The following is a 22,041-nucleotide window of genomic DNA, read 5'->3' as shown; positions in this document are numbered from 1 at the left end:
CTCATAGTTGAGGTCTACCTATGATGTAAATTACAGACGCCTCTCATCTTTTTAAGTGGTGGAACTTGCACTATTGCTGACTGACTAAATACTTTTTTGCCCCACTGTATATCCATTATGCCTTGTGTAACACAGCGCCTCGACGTGCTGGAATATAAGGTCCATTCACACTGTGATGTGCAGCGTTAAATGGCGGCCAATATCCTACATGTCGCCGGGTGTTTATTACCCCATTTACACCCAGCGACCTCGATACAGAGGCACACGGAGCCATCAGGAACAGATCGTTCTGTGCACATAGGCTGCCATTGTTATCGGCAGCACAAACTGTTTACACCAGGTAATGTGCTGCCGAGGACGACGATCTTTCATCACCTGGTGAGCGAGTGTTTTGCTCATTGGTTGGGTAATCAGCAGGCGGTTTAGACTCCATTACCAGAAATCACGCGCTCTCGGGAGCAATAATCGCATCGTGGAAATGGACCCTTATTGTGAGGAAAAGAGCAGCCTGGTCAATGTGCAGGTGAGGACGGATCGTGACCCTGGGGGGTATGCTCACCATACCGGGGGCACGTGTCACCACAATGTCGGCCGCTGATGGAGGTCATTTTCCTCTTGTATAAGGAAAGCTAATATTAGAGCTCTGCTCCATTTACTCCGCATGGCAGGAAGTATCGGGTCACATTCATTGGTCCCTGGGGCCCCTGAGCAGCTCCTACATCTTCCCGGAGCCAAAGAGCAGTGCAGCTCCATGTGTACTGACTGCAGCACATCGGCCCTGACATGTATATATGTATCTTTATATATTACATGTATCTCTGAATCTTTGTGTCTCTCCGCCTGTCTCCCCCCGTGTCTCTCCGCCTGTCTCCCCCATATTTCAAAAACCTGACCGGCACATCCAAACATAGACTAACTGTGAACAGGTGCTGAACCTAGAGTCGCCAACTCGTATATAGTTAAGTAAATAAGGCAGCACACTGCAGCGCTAGAACATACAAACTTGAAAACACGAAATTTGAACTGCATTACTGCACTAGAAATATGAAAAATGAGAGCTTTTAGCGCATAAAAATGGCCAATTTTATGTGTACCTGGTAGCCCCTTTACGGCATCTCTCTTATACCAGGTCCTACGCTTGCCTTACCTCTCTGTGGAGGGGTATTGGACCTGCTGTAATTAAAACACCTGAAGCTAGGCTTTAATTACAGCAGGTCCAATACCCCTCCACAGAGAGAGAGAATTTTAGTCTAAGAAGAGGTTTCACATGTACCCATTCAGATGGAGACGTTTATTCTCAGCGAGGTAAGGCAAGCGTAGGACCTGGTATAAGAGAGATGCCGTAAAGTGGCTACGAGGTACACATAAAATTGGCCATTTTTATGCGCTAAAAGCTCTCATTTTTCATATTTCTAGTGCAGTAATGCAGTTCAAATTTCGTGTTTTCAAGTTTACATGTTTTAGCGCTGCAGTGTGCTGCCTTATTTACTTAACTGTCTCCCCCATATGTCTCCACTTGTGTCTGTCTCCCCCTGTCTCTCCGCCTGTCTCCCCATATGTCTCCACTTGTGCCTGTCTCCCCCCTGTCTCTCTGCCTGTCTCTGCCCATATCTCTCCGCCTGTCTCCCCCCGTATCTCTCCGCCTGTGTCCCCCCCCCGTATCTCTCCGCCTGTGTCTCCCCCCGTATCTCTCCGCCTCCCCCCGTATCTCTCCGCCTGTGTCTCCCCCCGTATCTCTCCGCCTGTGTCTCCCCCCGTATCTCTCCGCCTGTGTCTCCCCCCGTATCTCTCCGCCTGTGTCTCCCCCCGTATCTCTCCGCCTGTGTCTCCCCCCGTATCTCTCCGCCTGTGTCTCCCCCCGTATCTCTCCGCCTGTGTCTCCCCCGTATCTCTCCGCCTGTGTCTCCCCCCGTATCTCTCCGCCTGTGTCTCCCCCCGTATCTCTCCGCCTGTGTCTCCCCCCGTATCTCTCCGCCTGTGTCTCCCCCCGTATCTCTCCGCCTGTGTCTCCCCCCGTATCTCTCCGCCTGTGTCTCCCCCCCGTATCTCTCCGCCTGTGTCTCCCCCCGTATCTCTCCGCCTGTGTCTCCCCCCGTATCTCTCCGCCTGTGTCTCCCCCCGTATCTCTCCGCCTGTGTCTCCCCCCGTATCTCTCCGCCTGTGTCTCCCCCCGTATCTCTCCGCCTGTGTCTCCCCCCGTATCTCACCGCCTGTGTCTCCCCCCCGTATCTCTCCGCCTGTGTCTCCCCCCCGTATCTCTCCGCCTGTGTCTCCCCCCCGTATCTCTCCGCCTGTGTCTCCCCCCCGTATCTCTCCGCCTGTGTCTCCCCCCCGTATCTCTCCGCCTGTGTCTCCCCCCCCGTATCTCTCCGCCTGTGTCTCCCCCTCGTATCTCTCCGCCTGTGTCTCCCCCTCGTATGTCTCCGCCTGTGTCTCCCCCTCGTATCTCTCCGCCTCTCTCCCCCTCGTGTCTCTCCGCCTGTGTCTCTCCGCCTGTGTCTCTCCGCCTGTGTCTCTCCACGTCTCTCCGCCTGTCTCCCCCTGTATCTCTTCGCCTGTCTCCCCCCTGTATCTCTCCGCCTGTGTCTCCCCCTCGTATCTCTCCGCCTGTCTCCCCCCGTATCTCTCCGCCTGTGTCTCTGCCCGTATCTCTCCACCTGTCTTCCTCCGTGTCGCCCCGCCTGTGTCTTCCTCCGTGTCTCCGTCCATATCTCTGATATCAGACACTTGGTATTTCCTCCTGCGGTTGTCAAACTCCTCCGGGCTCCTGTGACTTTTTGCTCATCCTTCACTCTTGTCTCCATTGTGGCGCCCCTGGGACCGGCTCAGCCCGTGGCCTGATATCCGGTGTCCTCGTTACTCCTCCTCCGGGGAGCGATCCTGAGCCATCACTGGTTATTTGTGGCGCTCGGTAATGGCGCGCTCCATTACAGCAGGAATTGATTTTACTGATGTTCTGCTTGTGAGAAGCTGATAAGCAAAAAGTGGAAAAGAAATAGTAACTGTTCATCTGTCACAATCACATTATCGCACATTTCCCCGTCATTACTGATCCTCCAGAGAACCACCGGAGGTCCAGACCGCCGGTCTGGGGGGCGCGGGGTCATTACTGATCCTCCACAGGACCGCTGCAGGTCCGGGGGGCGCGGGGGTCATTACTGATCCTCCACAGCACCGCTGCAGGTCCGGGGGGCGCGGGGTCATTACTGATCCTCCACAGCACCGCTGCAGGTCTGGGGGGCGCGGGGTCATTACTGATCCTCCACAGCACCGCTGCAGGTCCGGTGGCCGCGGGGTCATTACTGATCCTCCACAGCACCGCTGCAGGTCTGGGGGGCGCGGGGTCATTACTGATCCTCCACAGCACCGCTGCAGGTCTGGGGGGCGCGGGGTCATTACTGATCCTCCACAGCACCGCTGCAGGTCCGGGGGGCGCGGGGTCATTACTGATCCTCCACAGCACCGCTGCAGGTCTGGGGGGCGCGGGGTCATTACTGATCCTCCACAGCACCGCTGCAGGTCCGTGGGCCGCGGGGTCATTACTGATCCTCCACAGCACGGCTGCAGGTCCGGGGGCCGCGGGGTCATTACTGATCCTCCACAGCACCGCTGCAGGTCTGGGGGGCGCGGGGTCATTACTGATCCTCCACAGCACCGCTGCAGGTCCGGTGGCCGCGGGGTCATTACTGATCCTCCACAGCACCGCTGCAGGTCTGGGGGGCGCGGGGTCATTACTGATCCTCCACAGCACCGCTGCAGGTCTGGGGGGCGCGGGGTCATTACTGATCCTCCACAGCACCGCTGCAGGTCTGGGGGGCGCGGGGTCATTACTGATCCTCCACAGCACCGCTCCAGGTCCGGGGGGGCGGGGCCATTACTGATCCTCCACAGCACCGCTCCAGGTCCGGGGGGGCGGGGCCATTACTGATCCTCCACAGCACCACTGCAGGTCCAGGGGCCGCGGGGGTCATTACTGATCTTCCACAGTCAGTCGTCAGATCGGGACCGTGTGCGGGAGTAATGAGTTTGTCTTGGAAACGTGCACTATTTATATCTGCGCCATTATGTGCAGCCTCTTAACCAGTGCGTGACCGGCGCTGACAGTGCCGGGTGCTCTTGCATCTCCGTAATTAACATAAATGCATAGTAATTATGAGCTGATCACTAAGTTATTGCTGAAAGATGAGAAGATGCAGATTAATCAGGCGCCATTCATCCAACACAGACGGATTAATGAAGGGTTTGTGATGAAACACCCAAAAATCGTTCCCATGAACATATCATGTATCTGGAAAAGGAGAGGCGGCTCGTATCTGGAAAAGGAGAGGCGGCTCGCGTCTGGAAAAGGAGAGGCGGCTCGCGTCTGGAAAAGGAGAGGCGGCTCGTATCTGGAAAAGGAGAGGCGGGTCGTATCTGGGAAAGGAGAGGCGGGTCGTATCTGGGAAAGGAGAGGCGGCTCGTATCTGGGAAAGGAGAGGCGGCTCGTATCTGGGAAAGGAGAGGCGGCTCGTATCTGGAAAAGGAGAGGCGGCTCGTATCTGGAAAAGGAGAGGCGGCTCGTATCTGGAAAAGGAGAGGCGGCTCGTGTCTGGAAAAGGAGAGGCGGCTCGCGTCTGGAAAAGGAGAGGCGGCTCGCATCTGGAAAAGGAGAGGCGGCTCGCGTCTGGAAAAGGAGAGGCGGCTCGCGTCTGGAAAAGGAGAGGCGGCTCGCGTCTGGAAAAGGAGAGGCGGCTCGCGTCTGGAAAAGGAGAGGCGGCTCGCGTCTGGGAAAGGAGAGGCGGCTCGCATCTGGAAAAGGAGAGGCGGCTCGCGTCTGGAAAAGGAGAGGCGGCTCGCGTGTGGAAAAGGAGAGGCGGCTCGCGTGTGGAAAAGGAGAGGCGGCTCGCGTCTGGAAAAGGAGAGGCGGCTCGCGTCTGGGAAAGGAGAGGCGGCTCGCGTCTGGAAAAGGAGAGGCGGCTCGCGTCTGGAAAAGGAGAGGCGGCTCGCGTGTGGAAAAGGAGAGGCGGCTCGTATCTGGAAAAGGAGAGGCGGCTCGTATCTGGGAAAGGAGAGGCGGGTCGTATCTGGGAAAGGTGAGGCGGGTCGTATCTGGGAAAGGAGAGGCGGCTCGTATCTGGGAAAGGAGAGGCGGCTCGTATCTGGGAAAGGAGAGGCGGCTCGTATCTGGGAAAGGAGAGGCGGCTCGTATCTGGGAAAGGAGAGGCGGCTCGTATCTAGGAAAGGAGAGGCGGCTCGCGTCTGGAAAAGGAGAGGCGGCTCGTATCTGGAACATGGAGAGAGACATGGCTTGTATCCAGAAAAGGAGAGAAGAGGGTCTCATCTAGAAATGGAAAGGAGACAGCTCATACATAGTAACATAGTAACATAGTTAGTAAGGCCGAAAAAAGACATTTGTCCATCCAGTTCAGCCTATATTCCATCATAATGGAAGCTCAAATCTAGACGTGGAGAGACTGTATGTAGAAGTATAGAGGCGGCGCATATGGAGAAATGGAGAAACTGGGTCGTATCTAGAGTTACATGTGTAGTAGTAGAGAGACAGCTCATATCTAGAGATGGATAGACACGAGAGAGATGACTTGAGAAGAATCATAGATGTTGACTTCGGAGAAAAAAAACTTGCGAGATGTAGAGTGAGACAAATGGGTCATATCTGGAAAATGAAAGCTATGGAGACAGGTTTTATCTTGAAAAGAGAGTTTTGAAAGATAATACTTAAAAAATAAAATGCAGAGCTCGGGAGATGGGTCATATCTAGAAACCGTGCACTAGAGAAACTAATACCTAGAAGTTGAGCGCTAGAAAGGCCCATCTACAGAAGTCATTATGGTGGCTCAGTGGTTAGCACTGTACAATATATTGGGCTGCCTGGTGGCTTAGTGGTGAGCGCTGTGCTATATATAGGGCAGAGGTGGCTCAGTGGTTAGTACTGTGCTATATATAGGGCAGCACAGTGGCCCAGTGGTCAACGCTGTATAATATATAGGGCAGAGGTGGTTCAGTGGTTAACACTGTTGCTTTGTAGCGCTGGGGTCATGGGTTGAATCCCGCCAAGGACGTCATCTGAAAGCAGTCTGTATGTTCTCCCTGTGCTTCCGTGGGTTTTCTCTGGATTCTCCGGTTTCCTCCAACATTCCAAAGACTGTTAGAGAATGTACATAGTGAGCCTGAATGGGGACAGCAATGTAGTTGGCTGTAAAGCTGTGGAATTAATGGCGCTATGTAAGTGAGCAAAATAAATAAATATGTAGATGGCATCTAATTTGAGTTATATAGCATTAAGAGCTAGAGAGACATGTTTATATCTAGAGAGGAGTAATAGAGGCAGGCATCAAATCTAGGAGAGCTAGAGACAAGTCTAACCTAGAAATAGAGAAACAGGGACTGTATAAAGGGGAGAGATAGAAAGATAGGTCATATCTAGAAGATGAGACCTAAAGCGATAGTTCTCCAGAGAGCTTGAAAGATGGAGAGGAGAGTCATATCTAGAAATAGTGAGCTTGATAGACATGTCATACCTGGAGAGCGGTGATAGACGGGTCGTGTCTGGAGAGCAGTGAGTCGTGTCTGGAGAGCAGTGAGAGTCGTGTCGTGTCTGGAGAGCAGTGAGAGTCGTGTCGTGTCTGGAGAGCAGTGAGAGTCGTGTCTGGAGAGCAGTGAGATACGGGTCACATCTAGAGAGCAGTGAGAGTCGTGTTGTGTCTGGAGAGCAGTGAGTCGGGTCATATTTAGAGAGCAGTGAGAGTTGTGTCGTGTCTGGAGAGCAGTGAGTCGTGTCGTGTCTGGAGAGCAGTGAGTCGTGTCGTGTCTGGAGAGCAGTGAGTCGTGTCGTGTCTGGAGAGCAGTGAGTCGTGTCGTGTCTGGAGAGCAGTGAGTCGTGTCGTGTCTGGAGAGCAGTGAGAGTCGTGTCGTGTCTGGAGAGCAGTGAGATACGGGTCACATCTAGAGAGCAGTGTGTCGTGTCTGGAGAGCAGTGAGTCGGGTCATATTTAGAGAGCAGTGAGTCGTGTCGTGTCTGGAGAGCAGTGAGTCGTGTCGTGTCTGGAGAGCAGTGAGTCATGTCGTGTCTGGAGAGCAGTGAGATACGGGTCACATCTAGAGAGCAGTGTGTCGTGTCTGGAGAGCAGTGAGTCGGGTCATATTTAGAGAGCAGTGAGTCGTGTCGTGTCTGGAGAGCAGTGAGTCGTGTCGTGTCTGGAGAGCAGTGAGAGTCGTGTCGTGTCTGGAGAGCAGTGAGAGTCGTGTCGTGTCTGGAGAGCAGTGAGAGTCGTGTCGTGTCTGGAGAGCAGTGAGAGTCGTGTCGTGTCTGGAGAGCAGTGAGAGTCGTGTCGTGTCTGGAGAGCAGTGAGAGACGGGTCACATCTAGAGAGCAGTGAGAGTCGTGTCGTGTCTGGAGAGCAGTGAGAGTCGTGTCGTGTCTGGAGAGCAGTGAGAGACGGGTCACATCTAGAGAGCAGTGTGAGTCGTGTCGTGTCTGGAGAGCAGTGAGAGACGGGTCACATCTAGAGAGCAGTGAGAGTCGTGTCGTGTCTGGAGAGCAGTGAGTCGGGTCGTGTCTGGAGAACAGTGAGAGTCGGGTCGTGTCTGGAGAGCGGTGAGCGACGGTTTGTGTCTGGAGAGCAGTGAGTCGGGTCATATCTAGAGAGCAGTGAGTCAGGTCGTGTCTGGAGAGCAGTGAGAGACGGGTCATATCTAGAGAGGAGTGAGAGTTGTCGTGTCTGGAGAGCAGTGAGAGACGGGTCGTGTCTGGAGAGCAGTGAGACGGGTCGTGTCTGGAGAGCAGTGAGAGACGGGTCATATCTAGAGAGCGGTGAGAGACGGGTTATACCTAGAGAGCGGTGAGAGACGGGTCATATCTGGAAAGCAGTGAGAGTCGTGTCGTGTCTGGAGAGCAGTGAGTTGGGTCATATCTAGAGAGCAGTGAGAGTCGGGTCACATCTAGAGAGCAGTGAGAGTCGGGTCACATCTAGAGAGCAGTGAGAGTCGGGTCACATCTAGAGAGCAGTGAGAGTCGGGTCACATCTAGAGAGCAGTGAGACGGGTCACATCTAGAGAGCAGTGAGAGTCGGGTCACATCTAGAGAGCAGTGAGAGTCGGGTCGCGTCTGGAGAGCAGTCAGAGATTTTGTCTAGAATAAGAGTTTGAAACATGATCCTAATTTGCCAGTGAAAGGAGATATCTAGAAAAGAGTCAGAGACAGTAGAAGTGCGGAGCCACGGAGAGGAGTGATAAGAGACTTGTCCTGTCTAGATATAGAGAGCGCGAGATGTCTTGTTTAATGAGGATTTTTAACGAGACGTCACATCCAGAAAGGAGCAACAGAAACCCGCGGAGTGTGAGCTGCAGACACGGGATTGATGATGGAGAGATCTGTTGGCTTCTGCAACTTATTGGTGGTTTTGTGGTCGGGGGTCAGGTGAGGCCTTATGTCTGTGGCCCCCGCCCTTTCGGCGCAGGATTTCGGCTTGGTGGTGGGGGAGGGGCAGGGCCGCGGCTTTGTTGTAAAGGCGATCTAATTAGGCTAATCTCTGCTGAAAGCTCTGAGCAAACGAAAAGCTGCGGACCACGCACCGCTGCCACCCATCCCGCTGCGGACGATAAAGGGGCAGAGCGTCCCGGGGCACCAGTACTATATTTGTGACAATTTACAGGATAAAGGCTTCATTGTGTCATTTCCTCCTCATCTTGAGATTTCTGCTTGCTGTTTAGTCCTGGAAACAAGTTTCTATTCACTTGAGATGTGCAGATTTTATTAGACAGCTATGAAGTATCACCGGCCCATTAATGTGATCGGGTCATTGGGCGCTGGAGCATCAGATTCCACCGCGACTGTGGAGCGTCAGATTCCACCGCGACTGTGGAGCGTCAGATTCCACCGCGACTGTGGAGCGTCAGATTCCACCGCGACTGCGGAGCGTCAGATTCCACCGCCACTGCGGAGCTTCAGATTCCTCCGCGACTGCGGAGCGTCAGATTCCTCCGCGACTGCGGAGCGTCAGGTTTTTCCACGACTGCGGAGCGTCAGGTTCCACCGCGACTGCGGAGCATCATGTTCCGCCGCCAGTGCTGAGCGTCGTCTGCCAGGATCTTCCCATCCGCCTGGTGTGCGACAAGTAAGATGACTTGTGTGGACTCTTCTGGCCGGAGGATTGGGCCCCGCTGCAGCTGACTCCTCGGTGGCTCCTTCGTCGCCTCTTTACCACTTCTGCATCGTCAGTGTCACATCTGCTGCTGATGGCGCGAGTGCGGAGTGCGCTCTGCCGTCCTGTGTCCCCGGGGTCCGCACTGTGAGCATCTGTGGAGATGCTGAGCAAGCACTGACATCATGATGGCGGAGACGTGCGAGACAGCGCTGCAGGCGTCTCCTGTCCGGCCACTGGCACAGCAGGAGGGTCACCGATGCCGGCTGGGGGGTGCAGGGGTCAATCACAAGGATAACTGGCACCAAATTCTACCACCGGGTACCCCGTCCTGCTAGGGCCCCGCTGGGAATGTTCCCCTGCGCCCCCTTTCATACAGATATGACCTCACTGGCTGGGTAAAGTTCTGGGGTACCGGTGCGACCCCCTGGCACCATCCTGCCCCTGCTGCCGGATTATGTCTGCGCAGGAGACGCTGGACAGTGATTGTTATAAAATCAGCATTAGATAATCCTGCCCCACGGATGATGGCCCCTCCTGCCCTGTGGATGATGGCCCCTCCTGCCCCGTGGATGATGGCCCCTCCTGCCCCGCGGATGATGGCCCCTCCTGCCCCGCGGACTATGGCCCCTCCTGCCCCGCGGATGACGGCACCTCCTGCCCCGCGGATGATGGCCCCTCCTGCCCTGCGGACTATGGCCCCTCCTGCCCCGCGGATGACGGCCCCTCCTGCCCCGCGGATGATGGCCCCTCCTGCCCGGCGGATGACGGCCCCTCCTGCCCCGCGGACGAAGGCCCCTCCTGCCCCGCGGATGACGGCCCCTCCTGCCCCGCGGATGACGGCCCCTCCTGCCCCGCGGACGACGGCCCCTCCTGTCCCGCGGACGATGGCCCCTCCTGCCCCGCGGATGACGGCCCCTCCTGCCCCGCGGATGACGGCCCCTCCTGCCCCGCGGACGACGGCCCCTCCTGTCCCGCGGACGATGGCCCCTCTTGCCCCGCGGATGACGGCCCTCTTGCCCCGCGGGTGATGGCCCTCCTGCCCCGCAGAAGATGGCCCCTCCTGTCCCGCGGACGATGGCCCCTCCTGCCCCACGGATGGCGGCCCCTCCTGCCCCGCGGATGACGGCCCCTCCTGCCCCGCGGATGACGGCCCCTCCTGCCCCGCGGACGACGGCCCCTCCTGTCCCGCGGACGATGGCCCCTCTTGCCCCGCGGATGGCGGCCCCTCTTGCCCCGCGGACGATGGCCCCTCCTGCCCCGCGGATGGCGGCCCCTCCTGCCCCGCGGATGACGGCCCCTCCTGCCCCGCGGATGACGGCCCCTCCTGCCCCACGGATGACGGCCCTCTTGCCCCGCGGACGATGGCCCCTCCTGCCCCGCGGATGACGGCCCTCTTGCCCCGCGGATGACGGCCCCTCCTGCCGCGCTCTCCGGGCTTTGTCTGACCTTAATTCATGGAAACCTCAGCTGTGCATGTGGGTGAGGAGGCAGCGAATGTGTAGAAAGGGAGCCGTCCTCTCCCGGCCCGCACCGCCGTAATCTGGGCAATTATCCGGAATCCTTCCCTGGGTATATAATGTCAGAGACGGCGGCGTGTGCGGGGAATCGCATGACTAGTAATTCCCAGGATAAAGTCATTAGCCAGCGAGGTCTCCCCTTCCCGTCAGTGATTGGGGAGATTCTTATTTACCGCCAGAGGCCAAATGCCTTGAAATATATCAACACTTCTCTCAGCTGAGGGCTCGTTACAATGTTTCAGTCTGAAGTTGGGGGGGAAATGGAGACTGGACACATTGTAACAAACTTTAAGGACAGGAGGGTGGAGGATTTTCCAAACTGAGACATTGTAACGAACCCTCAGCTGTGAGGAGTGTCAGATCTGTAGGGGCTGATGTCCATGTTGGGGGGCCGGTGCCCCGTTTCTGCGCTGATTCTCGTCTTCCCACGGTAGTGCCGGTCTGCTGGACCCCTTGACCCGGTTCTGTGTCGCTCCTCTCGGCTGCGTTATTCTGGAGACATTCATCCTTCATAGACACATTGTTCTTCTGTAATGTGGACCTGACCGTGCTGGATTATCAGACATTCTGGATTAATGGGCATTATCATAGAAGGGTCATTAGAGCCCAGAATCCCCCTCTGTGCCTTCATTCCCGCGTCCTGGGTGATTCCTTGCCGGATTATCAGACTTGCTGTAGTATTGGATGCTGGACCTGAGTGCCGTTGTGTGGGACCTGTGTAGAGGCCGTTATTACAGGGCCGCCCTCATATTCGGGGGTCTCGGAGCCGGTACTTTCCTACATCACCATTATTAGGGCCCGGACATGGTGCTGATGTGTCCCCGGGGTCGGCGGTGGCTGCGGCGGTGCAGCAGTGTGTGGGTGTTCGCTGCGGCGGTGACTGCAGCGGTGCGGGGGGTGCGAGGCGATCACTGACGGCTTCTCTTCAAGGACATTTACATAGAAACGTCCAGACGCCTGCAGATCTGCGCCATCGCATCTACCGCTCTCACGTGGCTTCGTAGCGCGGAGCGTACAGCGGCGGCCGCAGGGAAGTGGTCGGAATTGTGACCATCACTACTGGGACTACAACCAACTACAGCCCCCATCATGGCCTCACAGCACAGCTGGGCACAATCGATACACAATGACTACAACCCCCAGGGGGCGCTGCCACAGGCATCTGGTAGGTGTAATACCCCACTCCGCCATGTGGAGGCGCTATACGCAGGATGTGGCTGCTGGGAGTTGTAGACTTGCGGATGTCTAGAGTTTTGCTCCTATTCCGGAGCCGATGTACAGAATGTAGGTCGGCGCCGTCCTGCCTCATTCTGCCGCTAATTAGGTCATTTTATAACTAATTGGATCTTGCTGAATATCTGGGGCCGGACCCCGGGGCCACTCTGCGGAGGAAGGTTCCGGATGGCAGTCGTGGCTCAGTGCATGCTGGGAGTTGTAGTGTCTCTAGGATTTCTGATGATGAATCCACCCCCCCCCCCCCCCCTAAAGCCATTTCTGTCCCGGGGTCTCTGAGCTTTGGGCCCCGTGACAGTTCCGGGGTCAGGCGGTTTGGTAATGTCGGTGGTCTTTGCAATGTGTTTCTGGTACTGTTGGGGTCCGCTCTGCATCCTGAGAGCCGTGTTCTTGGGGAGCACGGGATGATGTGATTGCCTCGGCGGAGGCTCGGGGGCGGCCAGGAGCGGTTTACGGCAGCAGGTTCCTGGCAGGCGGCACTGAGAGGGTTAGTACTGCAGAGCGAGCGAGCGCTCCCCGCCAGCGAGTCACAGGGGGAGAGATGGCGCTGACGCACTCCATCCACAGACTGAGCAGACGCAAGAACGGATCCAAGGTTATAGATGTCTCTGGCGGCTGGTCAACACGGCCTGACAACACAGAGGGTCTCCCTACTAGGGGTCACGGCCTGACAACACAGAGGGTCTCCCTCCCAGGGTCACGGCCTGACAACACAGAGGGTCTCCCTCCCAGGGTCACGGCCTGACAACACAGAGGGTCTCCCTCCCAGGGTCACGGCCTGACAACACAGAGGGTCTCCCTCCCAGGGTCACGGCCTGACAACACAGAGGGTCTCCCTCCCAGGGTCACGGCCTGACAACACAGAGGGTCTCCCTCCCAGGGTCACGGCCTGACAACAGAGGGTCTCCCTCCCAGGGGTCACGGCCTGACAGCACAGAGGGTCTCCCTCCCAGGGTCACGGCCTGACAACACAGAGGGTCTCCCTCCCAGGGTCACGGCCTGACAACACAGAGGGTCTCCCTCCCAGGGTCACGACCTGACAACACAGAGGGTCTCCCTCCCAAAGTCACGGCCTGACAACACAGAGGGTCTCCCTACTAGGGGTCACGGCCTGACAACACAGAGGGTCTCCCTCCCAGGGTCACGGCCTGACAACACAGAGGGTCTCCCTCCCCAGGGTCACGGCCTGACAACACAGAGGGTCTCCCTCCCAGGGTCACGGCCTGACAACACAGAGGGTCTCCCTCCCAGGGTCACGGCCTGACAACACAGAGGGTCTCCCTCCCAGGGTCACGGCCTGACAACACAGAGGGTCTCCCTCCCAGGGTCACGGCCTGACAACACAGAGGGTCTCCCTCCCAGGGTCACGACCTGACAACACAGAGGGTCTCCCTCCCAGGGTCACGACCTGACAACACAGAGGGTCTCCCTACCAGGGGTCACGGCCTGACAACACAGAGGGTCTCCCTCCCAGGGTCACGGCCTGACAACACAGAGGGTCTCCCTCCCAGGGTCACGGCCTGACAACACAGAGGGTCTCCCTACCAGGGGTCACGGCCTGACAACACAGAGGGTCTCCCTCCCAGGGGTCACGGCCTGACAACACAGAGGGTCTCCCTCCCAGGGTCACGGCCTGACAACACAGAGGGTCTCCCTCCCAGGGTCACGGCCCGACAACACAGAGGGTCTCCCTCCCAGGGGTCACGGCCAGACAGCACAGAGGGTCTCCCTCCCAAAGTCACGACCTGACAACACAGAGGGTCTCCCTCTCAGGGTCATGGCCGACAACACAGCGGGTCTCCCTTCTGGGGTCACGGCGTGACAAGACAGAAGGTCTCTCTCCCAGGGGTCACATCCTGACAACTCAAGAGGATCTCCCGATACACCCGCTGTCACACTGATACGAGGCTGTGCGCGGTGACGATACACCCGCTGTCACACTGATACGAGGCTGTGCGCGGTGACGATACACCCGCTGTCACACTGATACGAGGCTGTGCGCGGTGACGATACACCCGCTGTCACACTGATACGAGGCTGTGCGCGGTGACAATACACCCGCTGTCACACTGATACGAGGCTGTGCACGGTGACGACACACCCGCTGTCACACTGATACGAGGCTGTGCACGGTGACGACACACCCGCTGTCACACTGATACGAGGCTGTGCTGCGGTGACGACACACCTGCTGTCACACTGATACGAGGCTGTGCTGCGGTGACGATACACCCGCTGTCACACTGATACGAGGCTGTGCTGCGGTGACGACACACCTGCTGTCACACTGATACGAGGCTGTGCGCGGTGACGATACACCCGCTGTCACACTGATACGAGGCTGTGCTGCGGTGACGACACACCTGCTGTCACACTGATACGAGGCTGTGCTGCGGTGACGACACACCTGCTGTCACACTGATACGAGGCTGTGCTGCGGTGACGATACACCCGCTGTCACACTGATACGAGGCTGTGCTGCGGTGACGACACACCTGCTGTCACACTGATACGAGGCTGTGCTGCGGTGACGACACACCTGCTGTCACACTGATACGAGGCTGTGCTGCGGTGACGACACACCTGCTGTCACACTGATACGAGGCTGTGCTGCGGTGACGATACACCCGCTGTCACACTGATACGAGGCTGTGCGCGGTGACGATACACCCGCTGTCACACTGATACGAGGCTGTGCGCGGTGACGATACACCCGCTGTCACACTGATACGAGGCTGTGCTGCGGTGACGACACACCTGCTGTCACACTGATACGAGGCTGTGCTGCGGTGACGACACACCTGCTGTCACACTGATACGAGGCTGTGCTGCGGTGACGACACACCTGCCGTCACACTGATACGAGGCTGTGCTGCGGTGACGATACACCCGCTGTCACACTGATACGAGGCTGTGCTGCGGTGACGACACACCTGCTGTCACACTGATACGAGGCTGTGCTGCGGTGACGATACACCCGCTGTCACACTGATACGAGGCTGTGCTGCGGTGACGACACACCTGCTGTCACACTGATACGAGGCTGTGCGCGGTGACGATACACCCGCTGTCACACTGATACGAGGCTGTGCGCGGTGACGACACACCTGCTGTCACACTGATACGAGGCTGTGCTGCGGTGACGATACACCCGCTGTCACACTGATACGAGGCTGTGCGCGGTGACGATACACCCGCTGTCACACTGATACGAGGCTGTGCGCGGTGACGATACACCCGCTGTCACACTGATACGAGGCTGTGCTGCGGTGACGACACACCTGCTGTCACACTGATACGAGGCTGTGCGCGGTGACGATACACCCGCTGTCACACTGATACGAGGCTGTGCTGCGGTGACGACACACCTGCTGTCACACTGATACGAGGCTGTGCTGCGGTGACGACACACCTGCTGTCACACTGATACGAGGCTGTGCTGCGGTGACGACACACCTGCTGTCACACTGATACGAGGCTGTGCTGCGGTGACGATACACCCGCTGTCACACTGATACGAGGCTGTGCGCGGTGACGATACACCCGCTGTCACACTGATACGAGGCTGTGCGCGGTGACGATACACCCGCTGTCACACTGATACGAGGCTGTGCGCGGTGACGATACACCCGCTGTCACACTGATACGAGGCTGTGCGCGGTGACGATACACCCGCTGTCACACTGATACGAGGCTGTGCGCGGTGACGATACACCCGCTGTCACACTGATACGAGGCGCTGCGCGGTGACGATACACCTGCTGTCACACTGATACGAGGCTGTGCTGCGGTGACGACACACCTGCTGTCACACTGATACGAGGCTGTGCTGCGGTGACGACACACCTGCTGTCACACTGATACGAGGCTGTGCTGCGGTGACGACACACCTGCTGTCACACTGATACGAGGCTGTGCTGCGGTGACGATACACCCGCTGTCACACTGATACGAGGCTGTGCGCGGTGACGATACACCCGCTGTCACACTGATACGAGGCTGTGCGCGGTGACGATACACCCGCTGTCACACTGATACGAGGCTGTGCGCGGTGACGATACACCCGCTGTCACACTGATACGAGGCTGTGCGCGGTGACGATACACCCGCTGTCACACTGATACGAGGCTGTGCGCGGTGACGATACACCCGCTGTCACACTGATACGAGGCTGTGCGCGGTGACGATACACCCGCTGTCACACTGATACGAGGCTGTGCGCGGTGACGATACACCCGCTGTCACACTGATACGAGGCTGTGCGCGGTGACGATACACCCGCTGTCACACTGATACGAGGCTGTGCGCGGTGACGATACACCCGCTGTCACACTGATACGAGGCTGTGCGCGGTGACGATACACCCGCTGTCACACTGATACGAGGCGCTGCGCGGTGACGATACACCCGCTGTCACACTGATACGAGGCTGTGCGCGGTGACGATACACCCGCTGTCACACTGATACGAGGCTGTGCTGCGGTGACGACACACCTGCTGTCACACTGATACGAGGCTGTGCACGGTGACGACACACCCGCTGTCACACTGATACGAGGCTGTGCACGGTGACGACACACCCGCTGTCACACTGATACGAGGCTGTGCTGCGGTGACGACACACCTGCTGTCACACTGATACGAGGCTGTGCTGCGGTGACGATACACCCGCTGTCACACTGATACGAGGCTGTGCGCGGTGACGATACACCCGCTGTCACACTGATACGAGGCTGTGCGCGGTACTGGCACACTGTGACCACACATTCTTCCATGCATGGATGGTTACTCGCTCTCCTCCATGTTCAGTACAGATCACACCACGGTGACCCCGGGGTGGGGGGACATAGTAATGATGTAGTGACCTCCGCACCACCGTGTCAGCTCTGCTATACTCTGCCTTGTCTCTCTTTCTTTCAGTCATATCTAGTTTCCGTGGATCGGTACCTCAAGGGTTAACTCTGGAACTGGGAGAAACTGTGCACATCCTGGAGAAATGTGAAGGTGAGTGCGGGCGACTGTGGGGGTCCAATATAGGGGACGATCACAGGGGTCCGATATGTAACAGAATTTTCTGAAATTTTATCCAATTTCTTCTGAAAAATCCACGACGTGAATTCCTTGACGCTGCGGATCTGACATCTGCATCTGGGGTGCGGGATTTGCTGCTGCGGACCCTAATGCAGAAAGGACCCCAAATGTTATTAGCGCAGACTGGCAGCCACACACTACTGTGTCTGGACCATGCATATAATGTTCCTGGGAAAGCTGGGTGACCACCACTATGGCCGCTGCTACAGTTTGGGGGAATGTTTCTCTTTGGAGTTACTCATCACCTCTCGTTTTGTCAGTATGTGGACCCCAAAACAATGCGTATTTCTGACTTGGGATCATCATTAATGGAAACGTATTGTGCTCATGTGCAACAATGTATCACTCAGCGCCATGATTTACGTCGACCTATTTACACTGTGACTCTTATTCGGGAATTTGGCCTATTTACCGGAGTTTCCCTTTAAGCTTCCACTTTCGCTGCATTTGTAATTTACATTATTGCAGTCGGGACAATTTCCAGCCAACCGCAAAAACATTAGCAGAATAATAAGTGCGGATGTAACGTCCTTGTAATGGGATGTGCGGCACAGAAGGCAACCCACCGCTTCACGTACCAGAGATTTATAAAATACCATCTGAGCCCCCGTGCTGTAACCAGCGGCGTTCCCCGAATCCTCCCCAGCGACCCGTCCACTCGCTGCCTCCGTGTAATGTATGGAAACAGCCAGTAGAGCACCGTCCCACACATAACGGGGCACTGGACACAATGGTCAAAGTCCAGTCTGTACAGCGAGTGTCCAGGGTCAACACCAACTACCCAATCTAACAGTCTGCACCCACCCGTCTAATATATCTGCAGCTGTCCTAGTTCTGTCTGATATAGACCACCAAGTAATTCTGCCTGTCTGCAGCCACCACTATGGAGAGCTCCATAGAGGTACATAAGATCCAGTCTGCAGTCACCACTAGGGGGAGCTCCCTGTATATAGAGATACATGATAAGATCCTGTCTGCAGCCACCACTAGGGGGAGCTCCCTGTATACAGAGATACATGATAAGATCCTGTCTGCAGCCACCACTAGGGGGAGCTCCCTGTATATAGAGATACATGATAAGATCCTGTCTGCAGCCACCACTAGGGGGAGCTCCCTGTATACAGAGATACATAAGATCCTGTCTGCAGTCTCCACTAGGGGGAGCTCCCTGTATACAGAGGTACATGATAAGATCCTATCTGCAGCCACCACTAGAGGGAGCTCCCTGTATACAGAGATACATGATAAGATCCTGTCTGCAGCCACCACTAGGGGGAGCTCCCTGTATACAGATACATGATAAGATCCTGTCTGCAGCCACCACTAGGTGGAGCTCCCTGTATACAGATACATAAGATCCTGTCTGCAGCCACCACTAGGGGGAGCTCCCTGTATACAGATACATGATAAGATCCTGTCTGCAGCCACCACTAGGGGGAGCTCCCTGTATACAGATACATGATAAGATCCTGTCTGCAGCCACCACTAGGGGGAGCTCACTGTATACAGATACATGATAAGATCCTGTCTGCAGTCACCACTAGGGGGAGCTCCCTGTATACAGAGATACATGATAAGATCCTGTCTGCAGCCACCACTAGGGGGAGCTCCCTGTATATAGAGATACATGATAAGATCCTGTCTGCAGTCACCACTAGGGGGAGCTCCCTGTATACAGAGATACATGATAAGATCCTGTCTGCAGCCACCACTAGGGGGAGCTCCCTGTATATAGAGATACATGATAAGATCCTGTCTGCAGTCACCACTAGGGGGAGCTCCCTGTATACAGAGATACATGATAAGATCCTGTCTGCAGCCACCACTAGGGGGAGCTCCCTGTATATAGAGATACATGATAAGATCCTGTCTGCAGCCACCACTAGGGGGAGCTCCCTGTATATAGAGATACATGATAAGATCCTGTCTGCAGCCACCACTAGGGGGAGCTCCCTGTATACAGAGATACACGATAAGATCCTGTCTGCAGCCACCACTAGGGGGAGCTCCCTGTATACAGATACATGATGAGATTCTGTCTGCAACGTTCTTTATTTAATATGAAAAACAAGTCAGCTCAGCTCCAGGCTACTACTCATCTGATCCCGCACGAAAGGAAGGAAGCCGAGCAACTGGTTGGTACTCATATAAAAAATAAAATGTATTTATCCATAATTTTTAAAATTTCCATGGATGTCCCATAAGGAATATATTGTGACCATAGCAGCATATGACCCTACGGCAGCTATAGCCAAGTTTAGGTAAAGTTGCTGTAGGGTCATATGCTGTTGATAGACACAATATATTCCTTATGGGACATCCGTGGAACTTTTTTAAATCATGGATCAATGTTATTTTTTCTATGAGTACCTATATCGCGCTGGATTTTCTCCACGTGTGCACTTCTTTATCTGTGTCCGTATCTCCTGGACTCCAGGCTGATGATTGATGACTTTCTCTGGTACATGGTAACAATCCCTCAGCTGTGAGAGCAGGACGAGGTCGCTGTTACACATAGTGAAGACTATAGAGGGGTTGTGCGGATTTCTGCCTTGTTTGCTGGGATCAGTTTCTGGATGCGGCTGTGACGTCCTGTTGACGTCGCTCTGTTTCGCCTCCTGGTTTCGCCGCCATCTCTCCGGGACGTACAGCTCGGTGACATGTCAGCGCCGCTCACATACCGGACATCACCGGTCCCAGAGAAGAGGAAATAATGGCGCCTCCATTGTACAGTCTCTGGGTTGGAGTGTTCATCCTCCCCAGAATTCCCCGCGATAAGCCCACCCAGGCAGAGCTGCGGCATCATGATACCCCCACCATTATTGAGGTGTCATTCTTCTCCCTGTTGTCCTCCGACCTATGCCAGACTCTAGGCGTGTAGAGTGTGGTGATCCCTGTCACTTCCATCAGACTGTACCTACAAGGTGCCCCCCGTGCTATCTGCAGACCCTCCAAGAACTTCTAGTTCTACATTAGATGGAGGCCTCCCTTGTTTTGGATGAATCTTAACTGATCATCTTGTTTTGCAGGTTGGTACCGAGGATCCTCCATCAAAAACCCAAAGGCAAAGGTAAGAAAAAAAAAAAGTATGAAAGACTGATGGTGGGGCTGCGAGGGTTAAGAGGGGTTATGGGGGTCCAAGACTTCTGAGACCCTCACATCTACACCACTCCCCAAATTATTCCACAATTTCTGTTATTTTCCTGGACACAGATGAGTCGTATAATGTCCAATCATCGAACATTACAAGATAAATCACATTTATTGGGCAAATCTCCCAATAAGGACAGGATTTATTTCAGAAGTAAAAACCTCAGAAAGCAGCGAATTCTTCTGCAGAACGAGAGTCCGGACATTTTCCAGGTTGTAAAGAGCTGAGATCGGAGACTTGTGGGATCTGCAGCGTTAGACGTCACATTACTGACATCAGAAGCTTCATAAGGCCGAGTCCAGGTCACATCAGAAGCTTCATAAGGCCGAGTCCAGGTCACATCGGAAGCTTCAGAAGGCCGAGTCCAGGTCACATCAGAAGCTTCATAAGGCTGAGTCCAGGTCACATCAGAAGCTTCATAAGGCCGAGTCCAGGTCACATCAGAAGCTTCATAAGGCCGAGTCCAGGTCACATCGGAAGCTTCATAAGGCCGAGTCCAGGTCACATCGGAAGCTTCATAAGGCCGAGTCCAGGTCACATCGGAAGCTTCATAAGGCCGAGTCCAGGTCACATCAGAAGCTTCATAAGGCCGAGTCCAGGTCACATCAGAAGCTTCATAAGGCCGAGTCCAGGTCACATCAGAAGCTTCATAAGGCCGGGTCCAGGTCACATCAGAAGCTTCATAAGGCCGAGTCCAGGTCACATCGGAAGCTTCATAAGGCCGAGTCCAGGTCACATCGGAAGCTTCATAAGGCCGAGTCCAGGTCACATCGGAAGCTTCATAAGGCCGAGTCCAGGTCACATCAGAAGCTTCATAAGGCCGAGTCCAGGTCACATCAGAAGCTTCATAAGGCCGAGTCCAGGTCACATCAGAAGCTTCATAAGGCCGAGTCCAGGCTACATCAGAAGCTTCATAAGGCCGAGTCCAGGTCACATCAGAAGCTTCATAAGGCCGAGTCCAGGTCACATCGGAAGCTTCATAAGGCCGAGTCCAGGTCACATCGGAAGCTTCATAAGGCCGAGTCCAGGTCACATCAGAAGCTTCATAAGGCCGAGTCCAGGTCACATCAGAAGCTTCATAAGGCCGAGTCCAGGTCACATCAGAAGCTTCATAAGGCCGAGTCCAGGTCACATCGGAGCGTCTGGGATTTCACCTCCACAGTTCGGCTTCCACTGAACTTGGGAATTTCTGGAGAGTTTCTGATTTAATTTCTTTGCTGGATCTCAGAATCGCCCCCAGAGCTGCAGCTCTGATGTGATCGGCCTCCCACCCTCATAGATCTTCTGCTGAGGATCCTCCAGAATTTCTCAATAGCGCTGAGGTCAGGGGAGGGTGGTGGTCACACCATGAGTATCCTCCTTTATATCCATAGCAGCCAATGACTTGGAGGTTTCTTTGCAGCATGAGGTGGGACATTGTCACCATGAAGATGATGCTACAGACAGCGGCGGTTCTTCTTTTTGTAGCATAGTAGAAAGTGATTGTCAGTAACTCTATATACTTGCAGAGGTCATTTTTACAGCTTCAGGGAGCCTAAAGGAGCTACCAGCTCTCCCCAGGATTCCGGCCTAAAACATGACTCCTCCACCTCCTTGCTGACGTCTCAGCCTTGTTGGGAAATGTTGGCCGTCCATCAACCATCCACATCTTCACCCTATGGGACCATCTAGGGTTGAAAGGCATCATCAGTAAACATGGCTGGTTTACAATGAGTCTTCATGTACGTTGAGGCCACCGCAGCCAAATCTGCTTGTGAGCGCGGATTAGGAGCAGCCAAAAACTAGGTTTATGCACAACTGCGGCCTGCGGATGATCCTACATCTTGAGGGGTCATCAGAGGCTCCAGCAGCTTCACATACCTCTCTGCTGCTTTGTAATGGCATTTTACCAGCTTCTCCCTTAATC

The 22,041-nt window shown here is 55.5% G+C and overlaps 1 protein-coding gene across 7 annotated transcripts in view; it reads left to right on the top strand.

The window, feature by feature from the left end:
• DOCK3 (dedicator of cytokinesis 3) overlaps positions 1 to 22,041 on the top strand; it is a 179,806-nt gene that overhangs the window by 17,157 nt on the left and 140,608 nt on the right. For 6 of the 7 annotated variants that reach the window (XR_011314921.1, XR_011314923.1, XR_011314922.1 and 3 more), the window contains exons 1-3: positions 11,730 to 11,825; positions 16,814 to 16,897; positions 20,014 to 20,054. Coding sequence is in view for 4 of the 7 variants with exons in the window: in XM_069736069.1 (XP_069592170.1) it covers positions 11,750 to 11,825; positions 16,814 to 16,897; positions 20,014 to 20,054 (201 nt within the window). In the remaining 3 variants the exon portion in view is untranslated. Of the gene's footprint in view, positions 1 to 11,729; positions 11,826 to 16,813; positions 16,898 to 20,013; positions 20,055 to 22,041 lie in introns of those variants that run through there. The other variant, XM_069736068.1, reaches the window with a different exon arrangement.

This window comes from Ranitomeya imitator, chromosome 8, assembly GCF_032444005.1.
Source record: "Ranitomeya imitator isolate aRanImi1 chromosome 8, aRanImi1.pri, whole genome shotgun sequence".
Taxonomy (NCBI): domain Eukaryota; kingdom Metazoa; phylum Chordata; class Amphibia; order Anura; family Dendrobatidae; genus Ranitomeya; species Ranitomeya imitator.
The sequence above is the reverse complement of the archived record's forward strand: the minus strand, read 5'-3'. Positions and strand labels throughout refer to the sequence as shown.